The sequence below is a fragment of the Talpa europaea genome, assembly GCF_964194135.1.
Source record: "Talpa europaea genome assembly, chromosome: X".
NCBI lineage: Eukaryota > Metazoa > Chordata > Mammalia > Eulipotyphla > Talpidae > Talpa > Talpa europaea.
Window position 1 is genome coordinate 4,694,443 of NC_140081.1, and position 23,021 is coordinate 4,717,463.

General features: G+C 44.7%; 1 protein-coding gene across 3 annotated transcripts in view; it reads left to right on the forward strand.

Annotated features, from left to right (window-relative positions):
- Positions 1 to 23,021, forward strand: part of FRMPD4 (FERM and PDZ domain containing 4) — a gene marked incomplete at both ends in the record, with an annotated part of 645,593 nt that overhangs the window by 607,042 nt on the left and 15,530 nt on the right. For all 3 annotated transcript variants that reach the window (XM_084258035.1, XM_084258033.1, XM_084258034.1), the window contains 6 exons: positions 2,935 to 3,039; positions 5,467 to 5,574; positions 10,419 to 10,550; positions 14,402 to 14,521; positions 20,173 to 20,309; positions 22,334 to 22,460. In XM_084258035.1, coding sequence (XP_084114161.1) covers positions 2,935 to 3,039; positions 5,467 to 5,574; positions 10,419 to 10,550; positions 14,402 to 14,521; positions 20,173 to 20,309; positions 22,334 to 22,460 — 729 coding nt within the window. The remainder of the gene's footprint in view (positions 1 to 2,934; positions 3,040 to 5,466; positions 5,575 to 10,418; positions 10,551 to 14,401; positions 14,522 to 20,172; positions 20,310 to 22,333; positions 22,461 to 23,021) is intronic.

The following is a 23,021-nucleotide window of genomic DNA, read 5'->3' on the forward strand; positions in this document are numbered from 1 at the left end:
CAAATAACCTATATAATTCCATGAGAACATCACTAGGCACATCACTGCATTCTAAGATTAAGATTATATATCAAATGATATGCATTTTAAAAAAAGCTCTGTTAGACTTTTTTATTGAGGCAAAGAATTATATAGAACATTTTAGAAAATATGGTAAAATACTGCATTTTGAAATTCAAATGTGTAGAGGAATAAACCTCAGTATGTGGCACACAGTGAAACTGAACACAAGTGAAATGCTTCACTCCCAAGCAATGCTGGAGAAGCGGGTATTAGTGCATTCAAACATCTCATCTAATTAGTAGTGTCTGTTCTGGGTAACTTTATTACAAACGCTTCACTTGTGCGAAACTCATTGTGCCAATGTAAATATCGCCTGCTTTAGATCATTAAAAGAGAATAATGTTTTCCCTTCAGCCTAACAAATGGCATATCAAAAGCAAATGAACCCACTACTGTATGATTTGTTCGTTAATCATTACTAAACTTGGCCTATAATTACAAAGATACCGATGAGAACACCACTGTCACATCACTTTAGCTCTGCAGCAAGACTTTCAGAAATCACGCTGAGCATGTTTACAGCTGTTCTTTCTTGAGGAGCAGCTTTTCAGAGATTGGGGGGGAGTTGTTTTATTTTATGTTAAGACAACAGCCATTCTTTTAAAACAGCTTGCTTAAATGCCGGCATTGAAACTCTAGAGGTCAAACCATCCTTCCATCCAGTCCTGTAAGACACAAAGACTATGATGGGTGTGATGACAAACCTTGGAAATAACAGCATTCTCCCAGTGTATAAGTACAGTTCCATCTAGGAATAGCCATATACATGTTTTATCATTTGTAACAGTGATTATTTTTATTTTAATAAAATAGATAACAAAAATTAACCATTTTTAAATATGCAGTTCTATGTCATTAAATTCAGATTTTTGTGAAACCATCACTATTTAGTTCTAGAACATTTTCGTCATTCCAAAAGTATACTTAGTTTCCCATTAAAGAGTTTCCCCATCCTTCCTTCCCTCAGCCTCTGATAACCCTCTTTGCCTATTCCTCTTTGCCTATTCTGGACATTTCATATAAATGGAATGATATAATAAGTAGTCTTTTGTGTCTGGTTTTTTTTTTTTCATTTAGAATAATGTCACATGGATGAGAATGTGTATGTCACATCCATTTATTAAAACTTCATTCCCTTTTATGGTTGACTGATATTCCATTGTGTGACTATACCATATTTCACTTATCCATTCCATCATATTGCTTTTTATTTGATCTCAAAAATATTTGTATTTGACAAAAATGGTATTCTTTTTTTTTCTTGAAATTCCAAATACAGCATACCATAATTGCTTTTCTTCCTTGCATTTAAGGGAATACACAGAAGGTTGAACATCTGTGTTGACCCTAAAGTCAATTACTAGAATTCTTTATACAATAGCCTCAATCTTTTAGGACTATATAATATGGGAAACATGCAATTTCTAATATTTGACCATTTAGTCTATAAAGTAGCAATTATATGAGTCAGACTAAACATTTGCCTCTATATTAGGTTCAATAGAGAATGCAATTCCTTTAAAAAATAAACAGCGCCTACCACATAATAGTCATCTAGAAGATGTGAATATCCTCCCCTAAGACGTCATAAAAATTTTGCAATAAGGGTGATTCTCAGATGGAGTCAATTTACCAACACCATGCAGCAGGGGATCCCTGGATCCCAGAACCCTCCTAAGCAGGTTTTCCCATTGCACTTTCACTTTCAAAGGAAGGAAGGGTCGCTCAGCCCTTCTTCCCAATAAAAGAAGAGAAAGGGTCATAAAGTTCAAAGGACTCGTAAGTTGAACTAGAATGTGAGGTCAACTAAGGTTTTCTCTCCATCCTGCCCAGGAAGATCGCAGGATCATAGATTACCAACAAAAGGCTAAAGCTCAGGTTTGGGATACATGCAGAACATAGAGTGTGTGTATATGTATGTGTTGTGCACACATGCACACGCATCACACACATGTACTGCCCATATGCCCTCAATGTGAATAGCAATGGGATTATCAGTCATTTTAGAACAATCAGTGGTTCTTCTCTGCCTCATTAATATAGATAATTAATGATCAACTCATAAACCCAGCAGTCGATTTGGCCACCTCCTTACCTTCCATAGTGTACTCAGAGGTCTGTATTAAAAACAGACATCAGGGGGGGGCCTCCCTGGTGGTGCAGCAGTTGAGCGCTGGGTTGCGAAGCTGCCCGCAGCCTCTGCAGTGCCGGTTCGATCCCCGGCTGCTCCCCGGCCACCACAGGAGGGTCCCACATGGCGCGCAGACCTCTCCTGCCGCCCGCTGCTCCCCTCAGCAGTGTACTTCAGTCCTTCTGCCTGCTCTGCTCCCCGCTCTGGCTTGGTGAATTCTCTCACCCTCCCGCACTTCTGTCTGTACCCAGTGCATGTATAAATAAATAAATAAATCTTAAAAAAAAAAAAACTTTAAAAAAAAAAAAAAACGGACATCAGGGCCTCCTCTGGTGGCGCAGCGGCTGAGCGCTGGGCTGCGAGGCTGCCCGCAGCCTCTGCAGCACCAGTTCGATCCCCGGCCACCGGCGAGGGTCCCACAGAAATAAATAAATAAATAAATAATAAAAATAAAAACAGACATCATTTAAAAAGTTCCTTGGAAATGTACTTAGTCAGAATATAGAACATGTGCTTTGTAGTTCTGGTCTGGTGACTTAATCAAACCTAGCACTTTATGAGCATGACAGGATTTCAGCTGCATCCATAATTTCTGTTTCATCCTTAAATTGGGCAGATACCAAAGACTTTGCTTTTTAGCAAAAATACTGCATGTCTGGGAGGGTAAAGATAGAAAATAGCTGTTACGAGGTTTGCTTTATGTAACCAGTAATCCAATAAAATGTTTTCTTTTTTTCTAGTCTCCCAAATCAGCATTTATTAGTGCTGCAAAAAAGGCAAGATTAAAGTCAAATCCAGTCAAAGTGCGCTTCTCTGAGGAGGTCATCATCAATGGCCAAGTGTCGGTGAGTTAAGTCCCCTACTTGTGACTCAGACAAGGCCAGCAGTGTCCCTAGATGATCAGTCTGGAATCAGCTGTTTGATTTCATGAGGTGCTGAATCTCAGGGTTATAAAGGGCTTGAGAGATCATGTGCCTGAATTCCTTCCAACATATCCAGTATTTCCTGGAATGCTTCCAGTATGAGAGACCTCACTACTTTGTTGGTTTTATTTGAGATGCTGACATTGCCTCCTATTGAGTAAAAGATGTCCCTTTGAAACCTCCACCTGTTTCTGTCTATTCTGCCAGCTAAGCATTCTTCCATCGGATGGCCTTTTGTGTGCTTTGAGTAAGATATTGTGTTTCCCTTAAGTGTCTTCTTATCCAAGAAAAAAATGTGTTCTTTCAACTAATCAAAATTGCAAAGGTAAAAAGATAGAAAAGTCTCATATATGCAGCCAGAAATGAAGCAGTACTGCCCAGCCTCCACCAATAGGCCTCGATAGAAATCATGATTACGCAGGCACATAGCCGAGCTTCAAAATGAATAATGCAAACATCAACAGGGTGCTTTATTTTCAATTTTTCCCTGAAACATCGAGCGTGGTGTTTCTCGTTTTTAGAAAGCTGCCATCTAGGGCACTAATGTTTGGTTTTTTTGTGTTTGTTTTTTTTTTTTTTTTGACTTTTGAGATGCTAGCTTTTGTCAGTGAGGTTTTGTTGTTGCTGCTGGTGTTTAAATAAGCCCACAAGGACAAAGTCTCAAACATGGCATGCTCGTCATGGGTCACAGACCTACCTCTGCACATCCGGGGTCAAACGGTCCAGGTGCCTTCTGTTCCACGCTTGCTGACCTCTTGGATTCCAGGGGCTCAGAGGGCCTGTGGAAGGGGACTAAGAGTGACCTAGTGCAAGCCTGGGAGCATTTTAGCTGCAGCCTTGTGCTCCCAATCACCTTCTCCCACCTCACCCCCTCTGGCCCTGTTCACACCATGGTCTGTTCTGCTGGCGTTGGCGGATCCTCTGTCACTCTGGATGCAGGGTTGCCCTGCATTAGTGGGTATCAGCAAGACTGTTCCAGTTTAAGGGTGGAGAGTTCCACCAGAGGAATCGCTGTATCGCAGAAGGTCATCTGAAACATCCCTCATCTTCCTCAAGCTTCTGGGCATGAGATTGTGCAAAGAATTCATGCCTCTTTCAAGAGGATATGATTCTAGAAACTGCTGCAGGAAATTTCAACTTGTCCCTAGATAAAAGAAGGTGCTTCTGGGTGGCTGGAGTGTAAGGACGGTGCTGGGGTTGCTCATCTCCCAGGGCCTGTGTGCTTGACCGGGGCTAGGTCCAGCGGGACATCGGGTGCCTGGTGCTCCTCAGCCTTTGCTCCCATCTTCAGCCCAGTCTCCTCTGCTCCGCTCAGCCATTGCATGTCATTTAGTCTCAACTTTGAGCGCAACTAACTCAGTGCATTGGATAGCAGGAAGTTGTGTGTGACGTCATAGGACTAAAGAGACAGAAGGAGTGGAGAGAAAGTGCTAGGCCATGAAAGGCATGTCGCCTGTTATGGAAATACTTAGGAAGTGGATTTTCTTGGACCAACTCTCGGACAATAGCAAACCTCTCAAAACTTCATCTTCAGTGAAGGATGCTTCCATGGTTGCTGAGTGCCCTGTGACCCTGCAACCTTATGAGCTCCTGCATGTGAGTGACACAGCTCACCCTGAAGATGCCTGGAACTCATCCAACATGCCTCCTCCCTCCCCGCACGCTCATCTCTTTCTAGTTCCAATGAAAGAGAAAATCGTAAGGACTACATTTCTGCTGTTGACTTAGTCGTGTGTTGTGCCTTCTTTTTGAGTTATTGCTAAATTAGTATCTATTTGTTATACTCTTTTAACCCACTAAGCCATTCCTTCTATTTCCCCCTTGAGTTGGAGGAACATTCCCGAATGGGTTAAAAATCATCTCACAAAATCACTTTACCGTCGAAGCACATTAATATCTGTGATTTGCCATCATGACTGCCAGGCGCCACCAGGCACCCCCAGACACCGCCGCTGCGGCCCTCTCGCCCAGGCCATCCTGCCTGCTGGTGCAGGCTTGGAGTCCTACACACTGTGGCTTAATTACAAGGAAGTCTTTCTGAAATTGTGTTTTCCAGTGGGAAACCTTGATTTAAAAAAATAGAATTCATCTAATTGATTTTATGGTAGGAAGATGTCTTTCACGTGAATCAACTGAATTATCTGTTGCCAGAAAAGAATTTTGCTCTCAACAACTGAACTCAGATGTCACCAAAGGGACACCTTGGTTGGCCTTAGAGGATTCAATTGTTGTGTTTTTTGCTGTAATGAGAATAAATGGTCTAGCTGTGATACTGCCGCTGCTCCTGTGAAGAGCAGTATTCTAATTCGCCCGACTTACACCGCTTTCTTTTTCTTTTTGGCTAAACAGGAAACTGTTAAGGATAATTCACTTCTTTTTATGCCAAATGTTTTGAAAGTCTATCTGGAAAATGGGCAGACCAAGTCATTTCGTTTTGACTGCAGCACCTCCATAAAGGTAAAAGGACCCTCTAAACTGCCTGGGCATTGCCAAGTACACTGTGGAAGTGCTCTGTGGGTCTTGTCTTTCAGAATCATCTGTTGGTTTCTGATATTTTGTTGGTTGTTACCAAATCTAGTAGCATGTGAATACTTAAAAACAAAATGCTTAACTAAGAAGCTTCTGTGTATGTGTGTGAGAGAGAGACAGACAGAGACAGAGACAAATATGCCATCAGTGAAGAAACACTAGGGCTAGTCATTTTAATGCAACTGCAGATTAATTAAAATAGTGTGACTGTCACCAAGAAGGTTTGGCACCCTTCCCAAAGCAGCATGATTTCTCAGCAATGTCAGCCGCCAAGATGATTAAGATGTTAGCTGTTAATTGAATGTCTGCTACTTTGGTGTCCAGCACAAACAAGGCGTCGAATAATGTAAAGATAACATTTGCTTTTAATTACTGTAAGCAATTTCATGGAAATGATGGATAAAAAGGCAGAAATGAGGCATGCTTCTTAGGAGAAGGAGTGAAAAGGAAGAGTCATGCCTCAGTATTTCAAGTACAGTCATGCCTCTGCATTTCAGAGCCACAGGTGAGATTTACATAATAGGGATTTAAACAAAGCATATGGGTTTTCCTCCCAGTGCTTGGTTCATGGAAGGGAGGGGGGTACATCATCTCTTTTTTATTGGCTAAAAGTGTGTTCAGAAATTGATTGTTCCCTGATGCTCTATCAGCCTAAAATAGACTTTCTTCAAATGGCACAGTAAAAATTTTATTGAGTTTTTTTAAAAAAAAGTGTTCCTAGTGATGATCTGTACGATAATGTATCAGGAGAATATCAGCTCTTAAATATCAGTACTTAAAATGTCTATCAATAGTCAACTCCTAATTCTCAGGTTTTTTAATTATTCAGCATAAACCTTATGAGCAGAAGTGGTTCTGCAAGGGCCCACTTGCTGCACATTCTGATTGCCATGACACCAGCAAGCAGCTTGTTTGGAATTGCTATAAACAGGTAGTGATTTAGCAGGTAATAGAGCAGACGATAGTAGTGGATTGATGATGGAGCATTTAAATTATCTTTAAATCATTCCAGATGAAATATGAACTTCCTTTGTAGAGAATGCTAATGGTAATTAGTATCTGAAAAAGTCCCTTTCCTTTATTCCTACTCAAAATCAATTTATGGTGAGATATTACTCTAATTACTGAAAAAGTCACCTAAGGGTCTGCAAACTTTTTCCAGGAAGGGCTCAAGAGCAAATGTGTGAGGCCTCATGAGCCATTTCATCTCTCTTGTCACTACTCAACTTGTGTCACGAAAATAGCCAGAGATAGGTGGGCTCGGGAAGTCGTGAAGACCACCCTCGGTTTCGGTGATTCACTTGAAGGACTCACAGAAAGCATCAAATTGTTATACTCACAATTGTAGTTTATTACAACAAAAGGCTCCAAATGTAAGTCAACAATGGGACAAAGTGTGCAGGGCGGTAGAGAGTAGGCACAGAGCTCCAGGTGACCTCTCCCAGCGGAGTCCACAGACAGTGCTATTCCACCTGGCAATGCTCCCTGACAATGAGCAGGGAGTGCTGCTACCCAGGGAAACTTACCTGGGCCTGGAGTTCAGGGTTTTTGTTGGGTTTTGTCCACAAGGACACATAAGACCATCTGTATGGTCTAGAGGTCAAGCTGATTTCACATGGCCCACAGTCTCCACCAAAAATCACTGTTGGGGGGCCTCCCTGGTGGCACAAGGGGTTAAGTCTCAGCATTAAGAAGCTATCCACAGCCACTGCAGCATGAATTTGATCCCCAGCCAGGGAGCTACGCACATGGCGCAGCAGACCTCTTCTGTCTCACCCACTGCTCCCCTCAGCAGTGGATTTCAGTCAATCTGCCTGTTCTGCTTCCCACTCTGTCTCTGGTGAATCCTCTCACCCCCATACAGCAACTCTCTCTGGCCTACACCCCAGCTCTTGTATGCATAAATAAATGAAATAAATCTTTTAAAAAAAATCACTGTTGGGATGGACTATCTGGTATGGCCCAAACCCCTAGGTAAACAAAGAGGCAGGACATTCCAAGGATTTAGAGGTTACCTCCCAAGGGCCAGGAGCACAGAGGCAAAGCTTTCTTTAGGTATGGTTAACCCTTCACTGCAGAGACAATGCGTAAATGAATAGACACCATCACATTTGACCCATGGGTCATGCACTACAGAGCCTTGACCTAACCCTTAGAGCTGCATTATCGCAACTCTCTCTGACACTCTGGCCTTGTTCTGTGCTACCAACTGGTCAGATAAGCTCCTGACCCCACAGGAAGGTAAAAACTTTCGTTCATTTCTTAAAAGAAATAAATCTGCATTTAGAAGGAAGCCCTGTTGTGAATTCCCTCCGGCCTCTTTGTTATAGGAATGCACGCTAGACTATGTCTGATTTCCCCGAGTGGTGCGGACGACTGAGAAGACAGGACACAATGCAAAGAACTCAAGTCAAATTAAAGTTACCTTGTACCTAACAGCCTTATTAGCACAACAGACACAGGCTGGTAGGCGTAAAATAGAAATAGTATAGTTACGAAAGGGATATGACACCGTTTAATAAAAATTGCCAAAATTCTTGTTGCAGAATCACAATAGGGAAAAACCATCACTATCAATTCTTCCAGTGTTCTCCCCGGTGATGGAGGAGGGTGTTTAAAAAGTACGGGTTCTATGTTTAGTAGGTCCAGAAATCTCCACACAGCTCTCCATAGTGGTTGGACCAGTTTGCACTCCCACCAGCAGTGCAGGAGAGTTCCTTTTTCTCCACACCCTCGCCAACATTTGTTGTTGCTAGTTTTTTTAATATGTGCCATTCTCACTGGTGTGAGATGGTGTCTCATGGTAGTTTTGATTTGCATTTCCAAAAAACTATGAACCAGAGACACTTTTTGGGGGGTGGGGGGCGGGAGGGGAGGGATTGGGGTCAGAATGGGGGGGTTGCAATTGTATGGGGAATATAAAAATAAAATTTATTATAAAAAAAACAAAAAAAATACAAAAAAAATAAAATAAAATAAAATTTTTTGAGGAATCATAAAAAAAAAAAAAGTACGGGTTGCCACGCAAAGGCTGGTTTTGTTTTCTCTCTTCTGGACCTTGAGCAAACATTGTGAAACAGTATCTTTTATGACATTCAATAGAGTCAAGGCATTGCTGTTGAATGGTATTTTGGAGGGGTGGGCTGAGCGTCTGGATCATTGTTTGAAAGGGTCTGAAGAAATTGCACAAGGTTTACAGAGAAGAATGAAAACCCCAGAAAGGTCGCTAAAGGGAAACCCTGTGTTTGGCAGGGTTTCTCTATCTCTATACTTTGCACCAGATAATTCTTGGCTGTGAGGGCTGGGCTGGGCAGTAGCAGCACCCCTTGATACTAATAGCCTCCCCAACCCCACGGTAATAACAAAAACTCTCTCCAGAAATTGCCAGGTGTTACTGTGGGGCAAAATTGCCCCAGATTGAAATCAACTGCCCTCGTGGATTTTTAGCCTCTGAGTATAAATTATCTTGAAGAGTCAATGCTGACTAGTGTCAAGTACATGAAAAGAGTAATGGTTGAGGACATGCCTTTTGCATAGCTCGTCTGTGGAGCACCTTTCCCATCATAAATGTTTAATCCTTTAAAGGCTTGCTGACAAAGATTGCTCATTCCGCCTTCCCCAGAAATTTGAAATAAAAGCTAATATATGTATCTTGTAACCCTGGGCCAAACAGTACTGTAATAAGTGCTTTCCAGCGCAACTTCATCTGGGCCTGATATCTCTGAGTCAGGCCCCCTGATCTCCGCAGCTTACAGATGGGGAAGGCAAGATACTTTCAGGTTAAGTAACTTGCCCTGAGCTGCACAGCTAATACACAGTAGAGCGGTGATCAGAAGCCAAACTGTTTTCACATTCCTTACCACTACCACATGCTCTTCTGGAAGGGCAGGCTGGGCGTCAGCAAGCTTTCTCTATGAAGCAGATAGCAAATATTTTAGGTTTCACAGGCCATACAGTCTCTGTGGCAGCTGCTCAGGCCTGCAGGTGCATAGCGTGAACATAGCCACAGCCAGCACATGCACAGACTCGGGGGGAGGGCTGGTACCAGTAAAACTTTATCGACAAAGGCAGACAGTGGGCCAAATTTGGCAGGCAGCATGTTGTTTTTGACTCCTTTCAAGGGTAGTTTCATTGTCCCCCTACTTAGAAGAAAAGGGAACTCAAGTGACCATACCACACCATCTTTGTTTTTTAAGATTTTATTATTTATTTTTATACAAGAGCTAGGGTATGAGCCAGAGGCGTGGGAGGTTGAGAGGATTCACCAGAGGCAGAGCAGGGAGCAGAACAGGCACACGACAGAAATACACTGCTGAGGGGAGCAGCGGGTGTGACAGGAGAGGTCTGCCGTGCCATGTGGGATTCTCGGGGCCAGCCAGGATCGAACCGGCACTGCAGAGGCTGCGACAGCTTCACAGCGCGGCACTCGACCTGCTGTGCCACCGGGGTGGCCCTCCACACCATCTTTTGATAACCTAAGTCAAAACTTTACATGACAGGAAAGTTCCTCTGCAGCAACTCATCTTGTCTCCCTGTTCCTAAGCTCCATGGCACTTTGGCGTGGGGGGTAGGGGGCGGGCAGGGAAATGGCAGGAGAAGGAAAACTCATTTCTGGATCCTTCTGGATCTTGGGAGGATCAAGCTTCAGAACCAAGCAAAGGTATAAAGAGGGACGTGAAGGGACCTACGCAAGCAGCCCTTGTGCCTCACGTAGAGTCCGCAAAAGCGCTACCTCGACCCTCATCACGTCTTGTCCATGTTTCCTCTGTAAGGACGTCATCTTAACCCTTCAAGAGAAGCTCTCCATCAAAGGCATCGAACACTTCTCCCTCATGCTGGAGCAGCGGACAGAAGGAGCCGGGACCAAGCTTCTCTTGCTTCATGAACAGGAGACTCTCACTCAGGTGTGTGAAATGACCCCTCACGGGTTGGGGCTGTGGTGAGAGAGGTCATTCAGGCCCAGAGTCCCCCCCCCCACACCCCGTCCTCGAATCCTTCAAATGTGTGCTCTGCAGCCCTGGCCCCCTCCACCACACGGAGCACGGCCATTCAGAATTTGTCACCTTGAGGGGCTGTTTCCCTGTCTGTCAAGTTCTCATCCACTGCCAGGTGGTCTCCAAGCAGGTTAGTCATGCCGAGACTGCAGCCACTCCCTGGGCTTGGGGAGCTGTGGAATTCGCTTGCAGGACATTGTAAGGGCCTGTTAACTAGTTTCATAATTGATCGCCAGAAAGCATCAAAAAGAAATGGTTTCTGAGATTATTTAAATTCAGCCAAAATTCTATTTTGTTGTTTTAAGCTCTGGGTGCAGACTTCAGACTATTTTGGGGAGCCTGAAATCGCTGCCCAGTCCTGCCCACTGTAAATATGTGACCCACCAATGTGTCCCAGTTCCTAGTTACCAAGATGCTGCCCCCATCTGTTCTTTGGGGAGCCAAGCAGGCTGCTTGGCTGCTGAGCTGGGCATGGCACCATGCGTCTTCCTGTGACTCCACAGGGCACAGGCTCTGTCAGGAGTGTAAAGGAGGTCGGTGAGGTCCTGCCTGGGAGAGTCCAGTGATGAAGGAACTTTCCAGAGGGAGCCTGAGGGGCACCAGTTGAGCCTCATCCCACTAAAGTGCTTCTGAGCTGTTACATAATTAAAAGCTGGGGTCCCACACTTTGGGGCCCACAGTTAGCCCCAACTCTCTTGATTCAGTCAAGCTGAATACAATGAACAGATCAAACGTTGCCATTTGTGGTCACTCACAGCTCTCTTTCTAATCTTGACCTATCACTTTATCAGGCTTCAGTCCACTCATAGTTACTTTAAATCACTTCAGATGGCTGTGCACTGTTTTAACCTGTGCCAAAACGCGTCTGGAAACAGAAGACTGGCTTTCCACTTCCAGACCAAGGAACAGCACATCTCCTCAGAATCCCTGTGTGAAAGCACAGTGTTTGACTCTGAGGTCCTCTAGAAACTGAACTTCAGACAAGGATTTGGGAGCAAGTGGTTTTGGGGAAGAGGTCTTGAGTAACACTGGGAGCAGGGCGTGTAGAATGATGGGGAAAGCTTGGAAGCTGGTCAAGAGCGTGTTATCAAGCCAGTTCCCACTGTGGGCATCCCGTGGAGACCCACCTCTACCCAAGGGACATTTGTCTCCTAACGCATGACCCCTATAGGTGGTGGCCAAGGGCAGTGGCTCCCTGTTATGCAGGCAGATGGGCACCGATGCTCGGCTTAGAGCAGGAAATGCCCACCCCAGCCACTTGAGCGGGCAGCCAGTCCCTAGGAGTGCAGTGAAACACCCACTTTTTTGACATTTCTAGTTAGGTCTACTCTGATGATTCTGGCTCTACTTTGACACTAACACCGAGTAGTTGGCCTAGTAGTTTCTCTCTGAACGTCACCCTTATGGGAAAGCCTCGTGCTCATTTAACTGGACAAAGACTCTTTAAGACTCCCTTCTGGTGATAGGTAACCACGACGTCACAGTCCAGATTTGATTTCCAATTTTCAAATCTCTTAAAATGTTTGAAGGCAATAAAAAGCCTCTCTCAGTGATCCTTCCCTTCACTTGGTGGGAGAACCTTTGTTAGGTTTTTAATCAGAACTGAAAGCAAAGTGCTAAAACTCAAGTATTAGCTCTCAAAAAGTAAACGGATTGAGTTAAGTACCCTGAAGCAGATCAGCTGTCTGCCTTAGAAATCAACACATATGAAAAGCTTCATCGATAAGATATTTATAGGCATGGTCGAAAGGGGAGTAAGTTTAAGGAATTGTCCAATAACAAAAATCATTTAAAAGCATGTAATTTTGATGAAAATCCCCAAAGGAACTTTTAAGCAAATCTACCTGAATTTCTGGCAGTTTGACAGAAATTGTCTAAAAAATACTATTGCCTATTTACATACTACCTAAAGTTTCCAAGAAATTGTTTTGTGTTATATATTTGCGGTAAAGAATGGGCTACCTTTTCTAATGAGGCTGAAGCATTTTTGCATTATATTAATTTATTTCTCCAAACTAGTGTAACCTGATGATACAATTAGAATCAAGGTCACTTATGAGATTCAAGAAAGATAAAGTCTAACAGGTAATTAAAGTAGATGGAGATAAGGTGATACCTGATGAACATCAGTGTGACCTTCTGACGAAATGCCCTATGATGCCACTGAGACAACAGCAGGCCTGGCCGACACTCGGGTCTCGGGTTCTCGGCTGCCCTTCCTGGTTCACTATCCCATGAGCCAGTGATGAGCAGCTCTCAGCCCTCAGATCTCAGGGATCCAGTCAGCTTTACAACCCTGTCCACGGTCAGGAAGCTGGTTCAAGTGTCTCTCTATTTCTAGTTAACTCTTAAAATTTGGGGGAGCTCTCCTGTTGCAATTCTTCTATTCAACAAGTGGGCAATGTAAACTCTTAAGAATGTATAAGCCCATATGCACACACACACCACAGGCCTCAATAAAGCTATTGCTATTTTTATTTTGAATTTCTACGTTGCAGATAACAGACATTCTTCTTTTGCCAGATTTTCCCCCTGCCTAAAAGTAGTTACAAGTGTGTACACTTACAAACAAGTGCATAAAACCACAAGTTCATGGTGCGTGGTTTTAATTCATCATGTTGACCTCTAAGGGAAATTGAAGATCTTTCCCCTTCTTTCTCAGAGGCGGATGTCTTTTATCCATTCAACTGTTTTACTGTTCATTGATTGATTCCCTTTTATTGCAAGAGGAACTGAGAAACTTACACCAAGTAGTTGGCACATACTGTGATGGAGAAAGGAGAGCTCACCAAAATGATTCCATGGTCCTTACCCCTTAATGGTGGTGTATTCCAAGCTCCTTGGAACAAGTTCAATAGCGCCATGGTATCGGAACTTTGGGGTCCTTTGGAAGCACAAGCCAGAGCATCTGCCTTCCTACTCCCAAGTGTGATGTCATAGAGGCTCATGATGACACTCCACAGCCAGTCCCTCTGGAGTGTGATTTAGAAAAGCCCACGGCTTGCTCTGCAGTAATACACCGTGACGCTCCAGTGGACCATCTCTGTGCTCTGCCTCTGGGTCTCTTCTCTTGTTTAATGTTTTAATTTTAATCTTGGGGTTACATTTTTGCTCCTCCATAGGCACACATGTTCCACTCACCCTCCATCAGACAACCCGTGCCAACACCATTTCGTCCTTCTCCCTTCCCTCTGGTAACTATTAAATTCTTTCACCAAATTCAAGATTTATTCCTCCTGTATTTTGCCCAGGTATGTTTCTGGTTATTTATAGTCCACATTGGACCCTCGCCCCCCACCCTAGCCTGGTGTGAGACCACTCGCAACAGCCAGTGTCGACAGGTCCCCCAGCCCCCATCTGTCCATACCTGCAGAGTCACATTGCCCTGGGACAGCCTGAAACCAACGACTTCCTTGTGGATGCACCTGCAGCTCCTGTCCTGCTGTGCTACAGGGACACCAGAGTCCCCCGGGGTCAGGCTGGAGGTACCCCTGCTGGGGACGTACTTCTGCTCCTGCCCTGCTCCCCCCTCCCTTACTGGCCTCTCCTGAGAGTGGTTTCTCAGTGTGCCCCTCATCTTGGGCTGCTTCGGGGAACCTTGCCTAAGGCGCAGGTATGTGCTTTTCAGGAACACGTACCTGGGACAAGGACTAAAGGCCCTTCAAACACTTCCTGTCTCCGTGTCCAAAGACACAGTGTTTCCGCGTCCCTCGCCTTTTCTCAGTCATCACTGGACGAGTCTTGTGATTGGTCTTTTCTAGGTGACCCAGAGGCCCAGCTCCCATAAGATGAGGTGTCTTTTCCGCATCAGCTTTGTCCCAAAGGATCCAATTGACCTTTTAAGGAGAGATCCGGTTGCTTTTGAGTATCTCTACGTTCAGGTAAGTGAGAAGTTGGGCATGTTCTTATATTGTTTGGGGGGAAATTGTCTGTGGGGGATTTCCTGAACTCTTTAAATGGGATCTTCTTTCTCTTTGTCCTCCACCACAAGCTCAGTACTCAGTGGCGCTTCTCAAACTTTTACTTTTGGTTGTGAAATAATTTCATACTTACAGAAAAGTTGTAAGCATAGTAAAAGGACTTTTCAGTATCCTTCACCCAAAGTCACCAGTTATTAACCTACCACATTTACTGTGTCTTTAGTGTATGTGTGCCCCACCCCCCCCCCACACACACACGATGTTTTTTCCTAAACAATATGAATGTCAGTTGCTGGAATCATAGTCATTTATCCCTGAATACTGCCATATATATTTTCTAGTAACAAAGATATTTTCTTACATAATCATTGCATAATTAATAAAATCAGGAAATTTCATACTGATAGATTTTCATTATCTGACCAATGTGCATATCCAAATGTTCTCTGTTGTCCCCAAATGTCCTTTTTATCAGTTTTTTCTAAAACAGAATGCGCTTGGTTGTCACGTCACTTCAATCTCCTTAAACCTGGCACAGTACTCAGACTTTCTTTGACTTTCGAGACCTTGACCGTGTTGAGGAATAGTGCTCAGTTATTTTTTAGAAATCTCTGAAATTGGATTTCTCTGATCTTGCCATTGGATTGAAGGCAATAAAAAGCCTCTCTCGGTGATCCTTCCCTTCACTTGGTGGGAGAACCTTTGTTAGATTTTTAATCAGAACTGAAAGCAAAGTGCTTTCTTCTTGGGCAGAAGAACAACATGGGTGACTTTTTGTCCTCATTAGTACCTGGCATCAGGAGGGCGTACAGTGTCCGTTTGTCCTTTTAACGCTGTGTTCTCCAGATTTATCTCTTCAAAAGCTACTACTTTCTCTTTTGTCTGAATAAGCAACTTGTGGAGTTACTTTGCAACTCTCGTGAATGATCCTTTCACCCACGAGTTTTAGTATTCATTGATGATTCTTGCCTAACTCTGCTGTTCCAATGGTTAAAAATGATGGCTTTTCTCATTGCATTATTTCTTCTTCACTTATTAATTGGCCTTCTACTCTAAGAAAGCGATTTCCTTTTTCCTTTATTTACTTATTTAGTCATCCATACATTTGTTGCTTAACTTGTTCTGAAATATCATGATATCCACCATTGTACTGGAGTTATTCATTTCAAGGCAACAAGACTTTAAGAAGATAGTGTCCTTTGCAGGCAATCTCTATCTGATTCTAGGATATAATTCTCAAAAAAATAAGACCTCCAGAAATGAGAACCTTTGCTAGTTTGTCCCAAAGAAAATTTATCCCTTTGATATATAGGAAGGAGATGCTCCTTTATTTCCTTTATTTTTCTATAACTGCTTCCCATTACGCTCACTTAAATTTCCAGTATAATCACATTAAACAGTAAGAACCCACTTACCTAATGCTTAGGCATCTGGCATTATAACTACTCAAAGAGCTTGTAAACCTAGATGTAACCTTCCCCCACAACAAAAGGAAGAAAAGGCAAAAATGAAGCCAACAAAAAGACGGCCTGTTTGCCTGGGGATGCCTGTACCCGACAACGGTTGCTGGAGCCACAAGTGAGAAAAAAAGCAAAGAAGTAGGGAAAGAAAATGAAAGAAACAATTGCAGTTGATACACAGGTGTTTGCTTTACTGTTCTTGGTATTTTCTTGTCTATTTCAAAGCTTCTGTGATCTTTAAAAATGTCGGGGTGGGGGAAGGAAATGGAAGATGGCAGAGAGACACGAGATAAATAGCAGCAGTTAGGAAGAGTGACAACTATTAAAGTGGCAGTAAGCCCAAAAGAACAGAAATTAAGTCAAAGACTTAAGCAGAAATTACTAAAACCTTCCAGCTGATGGGGACACTCAGGGAAAGGCCAGTTAAGGGCACCTCACCTCAGGGGTCCTTGGAAGAGGCTGTGATATTTCCAGCTCAGTAGGGTGCTTAATGTTGACGAAGATAATCCAGATGCATCAGGAAGAGGCAAATCCTATTAAGAATACGGTTTGTCAAGTAAAGAAATGTGTGTTGCCTTAATACCATTTTCTATCCAGAACAGCGAAGCCGTTGTTTGTTTGTTTATTTTAATGTTAAATGTTGGTCACCTGGGCACCTGAACACTGTCCCTCTTCCCCAGCAGGGCAGCGAACCCAGGTGTGACTGCATGAAACAACCTGGTGCTCAGCTGACCTTTTTCTGCATCTTCCACACATTCCTGCTGTGGGCCCACCCAGGCCTTTGTCCCTGCAGCTCAGATTGTGCAGTTTTTAAGCTTGTTGGTTGAAAATAAGTAGTTACGGCAACCAGTTAGTGCCTGGCCGGAGACAGTGAGGTGCCCTCGGCTGCTGTTGTCTGTAGTTCCATAGGACTCCCATGAACAGGATGCTGCTTTAAAGCCATCTTCCTCTGCTTCTGTTTTAAACATCACAAACCTACTGCACTTACAAAAGAAGGTGGTGGTGTTTGTCTCGGGGAAGGAAGGCCTCTTGTGTAGACCCGGAGCACCTCTAAGCATGGTTCTATACAGGATGCTGGCTCAAGTCTAATGGATAGAGGTCATGGAGATCTTTCTTCTTCCAAAGACACATCTTTTATACCTGTGAGACTGTCCAGAGAACAGGGGGTCTTTTCCAGAGACTAGCAGAAGACTGATGACATTTCTGCTTTCCACCTTGGGTGTTGCTTTCATGGTAGTGGATCAGCCACCCCTGCCAGGAGTAGCCAGTGGGTAGGTAGAGGGCATGCATGGTGGTGACAGAGACCAAACTAAAGCCACCATCTTCACAGAAATCCTCTACTGAAAATAGGAAATGAGAATTTCTCAGCCTCTGACCCTCTGAGGCGTTCAAAATGCCTTGGATCACAGAACGTCTAAAATACCATTTTTGTCTAACGTAAGTCAGTGAATCTGCAAATGGTGCTGTGTGCCATGTTGATTTTAAGGTACTAAAAGAATAAAATAAAATTAGCCTGGGGAACAAAAGAGTAAGCAGAAGCAATATATGTCACATTACAAAGACAAAAATCATTTCAACCTAGAGGGCTCCTAATGAGGACAGCAGCCTTTGACTGGGCGAGCCATGATGATGGAGACAGAGGCTCCAGCGGCGATAATATCTGGTAATCTCCTACTCTGTAATGGGCCCTGAGCTAGCTTACGGATGTTCACATATATAATAACAGTGAACCCTAATAATCCAGACTGTTCTAATTCATAATTATAATGAGCTGTGCTGACATTCACCTGTTCACTATGTACCACGAAAAAGATTGTTATGCCAATTAGCAAACAGGATAATACCACGGAGGCTACAAAATGCTTTCAGACACTACAGCAGTATTGGTTTCCTTTTTAATATCTAACCACATTCGTTATAAATGAACTTTTTTTGTTGGCCCATAGTGGAGTCCGCTGAGACCTCTCTATTCTGCAAAAAAAAATGACTGCTTGAGGAACTATATTTTATGTACTGAGAAGATTAAAAGCATGATTAGTACCCCCCCCCAAAAAAAAAAAAACGTGTAAGTTAGACTTCACACTAACTCTCCAGGATCAGACTGAAGTAATTATATAAAGTAATTAAGTGACAGATCACTTCAACTAAAAAAATCCCCTCAGAAGTCTGGTTAAGTACAGGGCATAACAGGAATGGGGAAAAACTCAGTCACAACCCTAAGGAGAAATAATGGTGATGATTCACTCGTTTCAAGCACGTCTCATTTTATGAACTATCCTTACCAGTGTACCAGCAACCTTGAGAGTTAGCTAGAGTTAGCCCATTTTTCAGATAAGAAAACTGAAACTCAAAGAAAGATGAAATGGCATGTTCAAGTTCATTTGATCAGTAGTTGACAGAACCTGGCATCAAATGTGGACCTTTTGTCTATAAATTCACAGTTGCAAAACTCCTGCTTCAAATTTGTCATACAATAGTTGCAGAAGAAAGCAATTTATCAACATGATTTGACAAAAAACTCACTCTTCCAGTCCTGTTGTGCCTTAGCACCATGCCACGTGGCTTCCTCACCCTCATAAGACTCTGTAAAATGACTCTCTGGTTCCTCACCCTCTGGTGCCCAATTATGGACAACCCCCGCATTCAGAAATAACTGGTGAACCAAGAGTAGCAAAGCAAAATGGTAGCCTGGGATGGCTCTGAGAGGCTGCCTTCTCTCAGACCGCCCTGCCTCCTGCCTCAAGTCAGATCTGCTTCCAACAAGGAGTGCTGTGCAATCCAGGCAGGTCGAAGACTGTAAGGGGTGGCCAAGGTGGGAGACCCTATTAGGGATGGCGGGCGAGAGAATGTGACTTCACTTGTAGGAGTGAAGGGATGGGCTGAGACACACCCAGAGCGTGCGGACAGAACCTGCGCCGCCCCGCCAGTGAGCCAGCGTATGTGCCCGAAGGCAAATGTGTACAGAAGCCAGACGGGACGCTGCATTCCCAGTTGGTAAAATGGGCATGTGAAGTGGTCGCAGATGTGCGTCTCAGCAAGGAAGCAAGCACACCCTGGTTGGGTTTTCCAGTTGAAACCTTGGGACCAGACAAAGAATAAAGAAGGGGCAAGGCTAACAAGGCTTTTTTAGCCCAAAAGCCTCATTTCCCAGAACAAAAATCAGTGGGCTCGCAGGCAGAACAGGCCTACGCTGTGCCGTGCTCCCCTCCCAGTGAGCTGCGCTTGGGCCCTGTGCGCCAGCGAGAAGGTCCGTAGCACAAAGGCCGGATAGCACCGAGGCCTTCCCAGCCCTCTCTCAGCCACTCTTCAGTGAGCTGCTCACCACAAACCCTGTGAGGCAGGCGTTCCCCTTTCCCAGATGAAGAAAGAAAGGCCGGAGGCACAGAATGCCTCTTGAGCCACTGCGGCCTTCTCCGCTGGAGTGGCTACGGGACTGTCCTCTCTGCCCGCTCCGGGGACACCCGTGATCTTAGGCCACTCCAGTGGGGTGCAGGCTGCCAGCATGTCGAAGGGACACCTACAGACCCACAGGTGGCCCCTGGCAACGCCTGGCCTGCTGCTCCGCTTCCGTAGCCCTTCAGTGCTGGCTGCCGGCGCGGCGCGGGCGTGGTGATGGTGGCGAGGGCTCTTAACGCCCGACAGATCAGGCAGCTCTGCATTAACTCATTCCACCCTGGCCACAGGGAGCAGTAGTAGCCCCAATTTACAGAAGAGGAAGCTGAGGCACAGAACCATTAGGGAATTTGTCTCATTCGCACCCCTCTGAAGTGAAGGAACAGCATTGGAATGCCAGCCTGTCCGCCTGCTTCCAGAAGCCACAGCGTGCACTCAGGGCTTCGTGTGTTCAGTCGCCGCTCCTGGGTTTGGAAATGTCATCCCTAAATTCCTAAATCTTGTTAGGAAAAGCTAAGTGTGTAAGTAGCAGCTCGCTGGTCAATGACTGTCCGTTGGCTTGTGTGGTCTCTGTTTGTGCGCACAGTTAACACTGACTGGCTTTCAAGCAGGGCATTGGAAATGTTTCCAGATTTCTCCTCCTTGCCTCTGAAGTGAAGGTGGAAGCCCTCGGGGAGCTGCCGGTCACCCGTTCCTTTAAAGGCGACACCCTGTGACCCATTCTTTGACGAGCTGCGCCCTCTGCTGGTCTCTCCCCAGAGCTGTAACGATGTCGTTCAGGAGCGGTTCGGGCCGGAGCTGAAATACGACATAGCCCTGCGGCTGGCGGCCTTGCAGATGTACATCGCCACTGTCACCACCAAGCAGACGCAGAAAATCTCCCTCAAGTACATCGAGTAAGTGTTGACTCTCCGGGTCGCTGAGGAGACAAAGATGCTGCCTCCAGTGTATTTTTGATCTACGGAGCTTGTTTGTGGCAGAGCATTTGTGAGCCAGAGGCAAAATGTGATTATGGTGTTCCGTTTGGGAGGAAGAGATCCATTTCTTACATAATCCACCTCTAGAGAGTCGTGGCTAAAATGAGGCCTACCTCTTTAAATTCCCAAAGGAACTCGGTTCCAAGCCAAGCTTTGGCCTCAGACATTAAGATGTGTCTGAAAATCTCTGTGATCAGCAGGCATAGAGCTCCATTCTACAGGCGAGCCCATCAAGGCACGGCCGATTAAGTCCCTTGCCCAAGCCACACGGGGACGGGACTCGCACCCCCGTTGCCAGCCTGCACGTGCTCTATGTAGTGGCGTGTGTGTGTGTGATCTGTTGAGGCACCTGTGTCTAAAAGATAGTCTGTGCAACCTGAGCTGACCTCAGATCATCCAAGTATGGTACAAAAGGTAGTGTTCCTAGCCAGGGTCTGGAACGCCGGGTTTGAGGGGAGAGAGCTGTGAAATAGGGGGTAAGGACGCCTGCCAGTGAGCCTGCGCTTTGTGAATGGACTATTTAGACATGCAGACGCCTTTGGGGGTGGGGGGCGATGCCATGTAGGGCGCCAGTCTGCTGTCCCCATGACAGAGACGATCCTCCGTGCGCAGGCCTTCAGGGCTGCTGGGCTCCATTCACTCCTTTTCCCAAATGGTCTCTCTCCCCCTCCTGCACACACCATGACTATGGCTTGAGGTGGACTCGGCTCCCAAAGAGGCCTTGTTCTCAGATGGACCCACTCACCCCATCGTCCCCTCTCTGAAGTTCCTGGAGGTGGAGGAAATGGGCTTCCATGTGAAAAGGTGTCTTTGGAGAACTAGAGCTAAGTTTCAGACAAGCCAAGTGCATTTCTGTTCCTCTCTGCACCCACATTTACCAGTTTGAATGTGGTGTAGTCAGAAACCTCCCAGGAATCGCTAGCCTAAGAATCTTGCAGAATCTGTGATAACATTCATCCACCCAGCAAATGTTCGTTGAGCATTCACACTAGGACAATAGGAAGTTACACCTAAAACACCTTCTTAACTCATGAAGAAGACTATGGATGGCCATGTGGAAGAGGAATGATCATCTTCCCATCCTTCTTTAGAGAGGATCTAAAGCAGGAGAAATAGCCAGAACCTTCTGGAAGGTCTTCGTATAATTTAGAAGACGCTGGTTTAACACATGACCAATCAGGATAGAATTCTTAGAACTTAAAATGTAGAACCTTCTTAGGATAGTGCAGTAGTCAACCTGGGGGAGTGGGCTCTTGGCAAAAATATATTCATCCAGACCTGTGTGTATGTGTGTGTCTGTGTGTGTGTCTGTGTATGTGTGTCTCATGTAGCCATATGATGGTACTGCCTCTGCAATACCAGGCAAACTTAAAGGCCATGGACCCCATATGACTCCACACTAGCACCCCCTCCCAGTAAAAACAGTGGGTGGAAGGCATTAGCTAGACATGAATAGCTAGAGAAAAGAATACTGTGTTTCTGAAGAAATGGCCATTGAGGAGGGAGATGGGGGTGAAGAGCGGTGTGGGGGCAGAACAGAGTTGCATCCGTGCCTCCCAGAAAAGAGACAGGGTAGACAGGGAAAGGTGTCAATGGGACTCAACAAAGAGATGGAGAGAAATTGGTATGGAAAATACCAACTCAGATATTCGAATAAATTCCTAGAGACTCAGGGGGGTTGGGTTGTGTCTCCCGAATCACCATTGGTCAGTCCCACCATAGCACCCTGTCTGGAGCACTAGGTCTCTGAAAATGCAGACATTTGCATCAGTGATCAGATAGTACTTTCCAGAGTGAAACAGTTTTGGCGCTGATTGGGTGCTCGTCTCCATCCCCTACTTTACCAAGAGTTCATTTGTTGCAACAAATACCAGAACGCCATTTTGTCTTAGATAACTAATCATCACAAGAATGTGAAATTCAAGATATGCTCTTTATTGCAGGAAAGAATGGGGATTAGAGACTTTTCTTCCCTCTGCTGTGCTGCAAAGCATGAAAGAGAAGAACATAAAGAAAGCACTTTCACACCTTGTCAAAGCAAATCAAAACTTGGTACCACCCGGTAAAAAGGTATCACATTTGCATCTTAATAGAAAATGGATTTTAAGGAGAGAAGCTTGCGTGCATTTTAAAAAATGTTTAAAATTAGCCTGTGAATAAAATACTTTGCACCATATTTTCAGAAGCAGTAACATGGTATAACCTTTTAAATAATTATTAACATGTTTCTAAGACTAATGAAAAGTAAGTATTCTTGTGGAAACATTTCTTTCTTGCAACCTATAGACTCCGTATTGTACAGGAGGTGGGTTTGTTCGTGTGTGATACCAGAGAACCTTGCATGGGCTCTGAGACTTTGTGATCAGAGGATCTTAGGGGCTCAAATGGCAGGATCATTTAACATTTCCATCATGCCCTTGCTCACCACTCAGACAGGCTTTGATGCACAACAGCCCATGGGGGGGTCCCTGCAGACCAAACCCCACATTCATTAGACCCCAGTTTTTCTACTACACACCACTGACATTGGCAACCAGATCATTCTCTGCTGGAGGAGGGAGTCTGTCCCAGGCATTGTGTGATGTTTAGCAGCGTCCCTGGCCTCTACCCACAGGACACCAGGAGCACCCC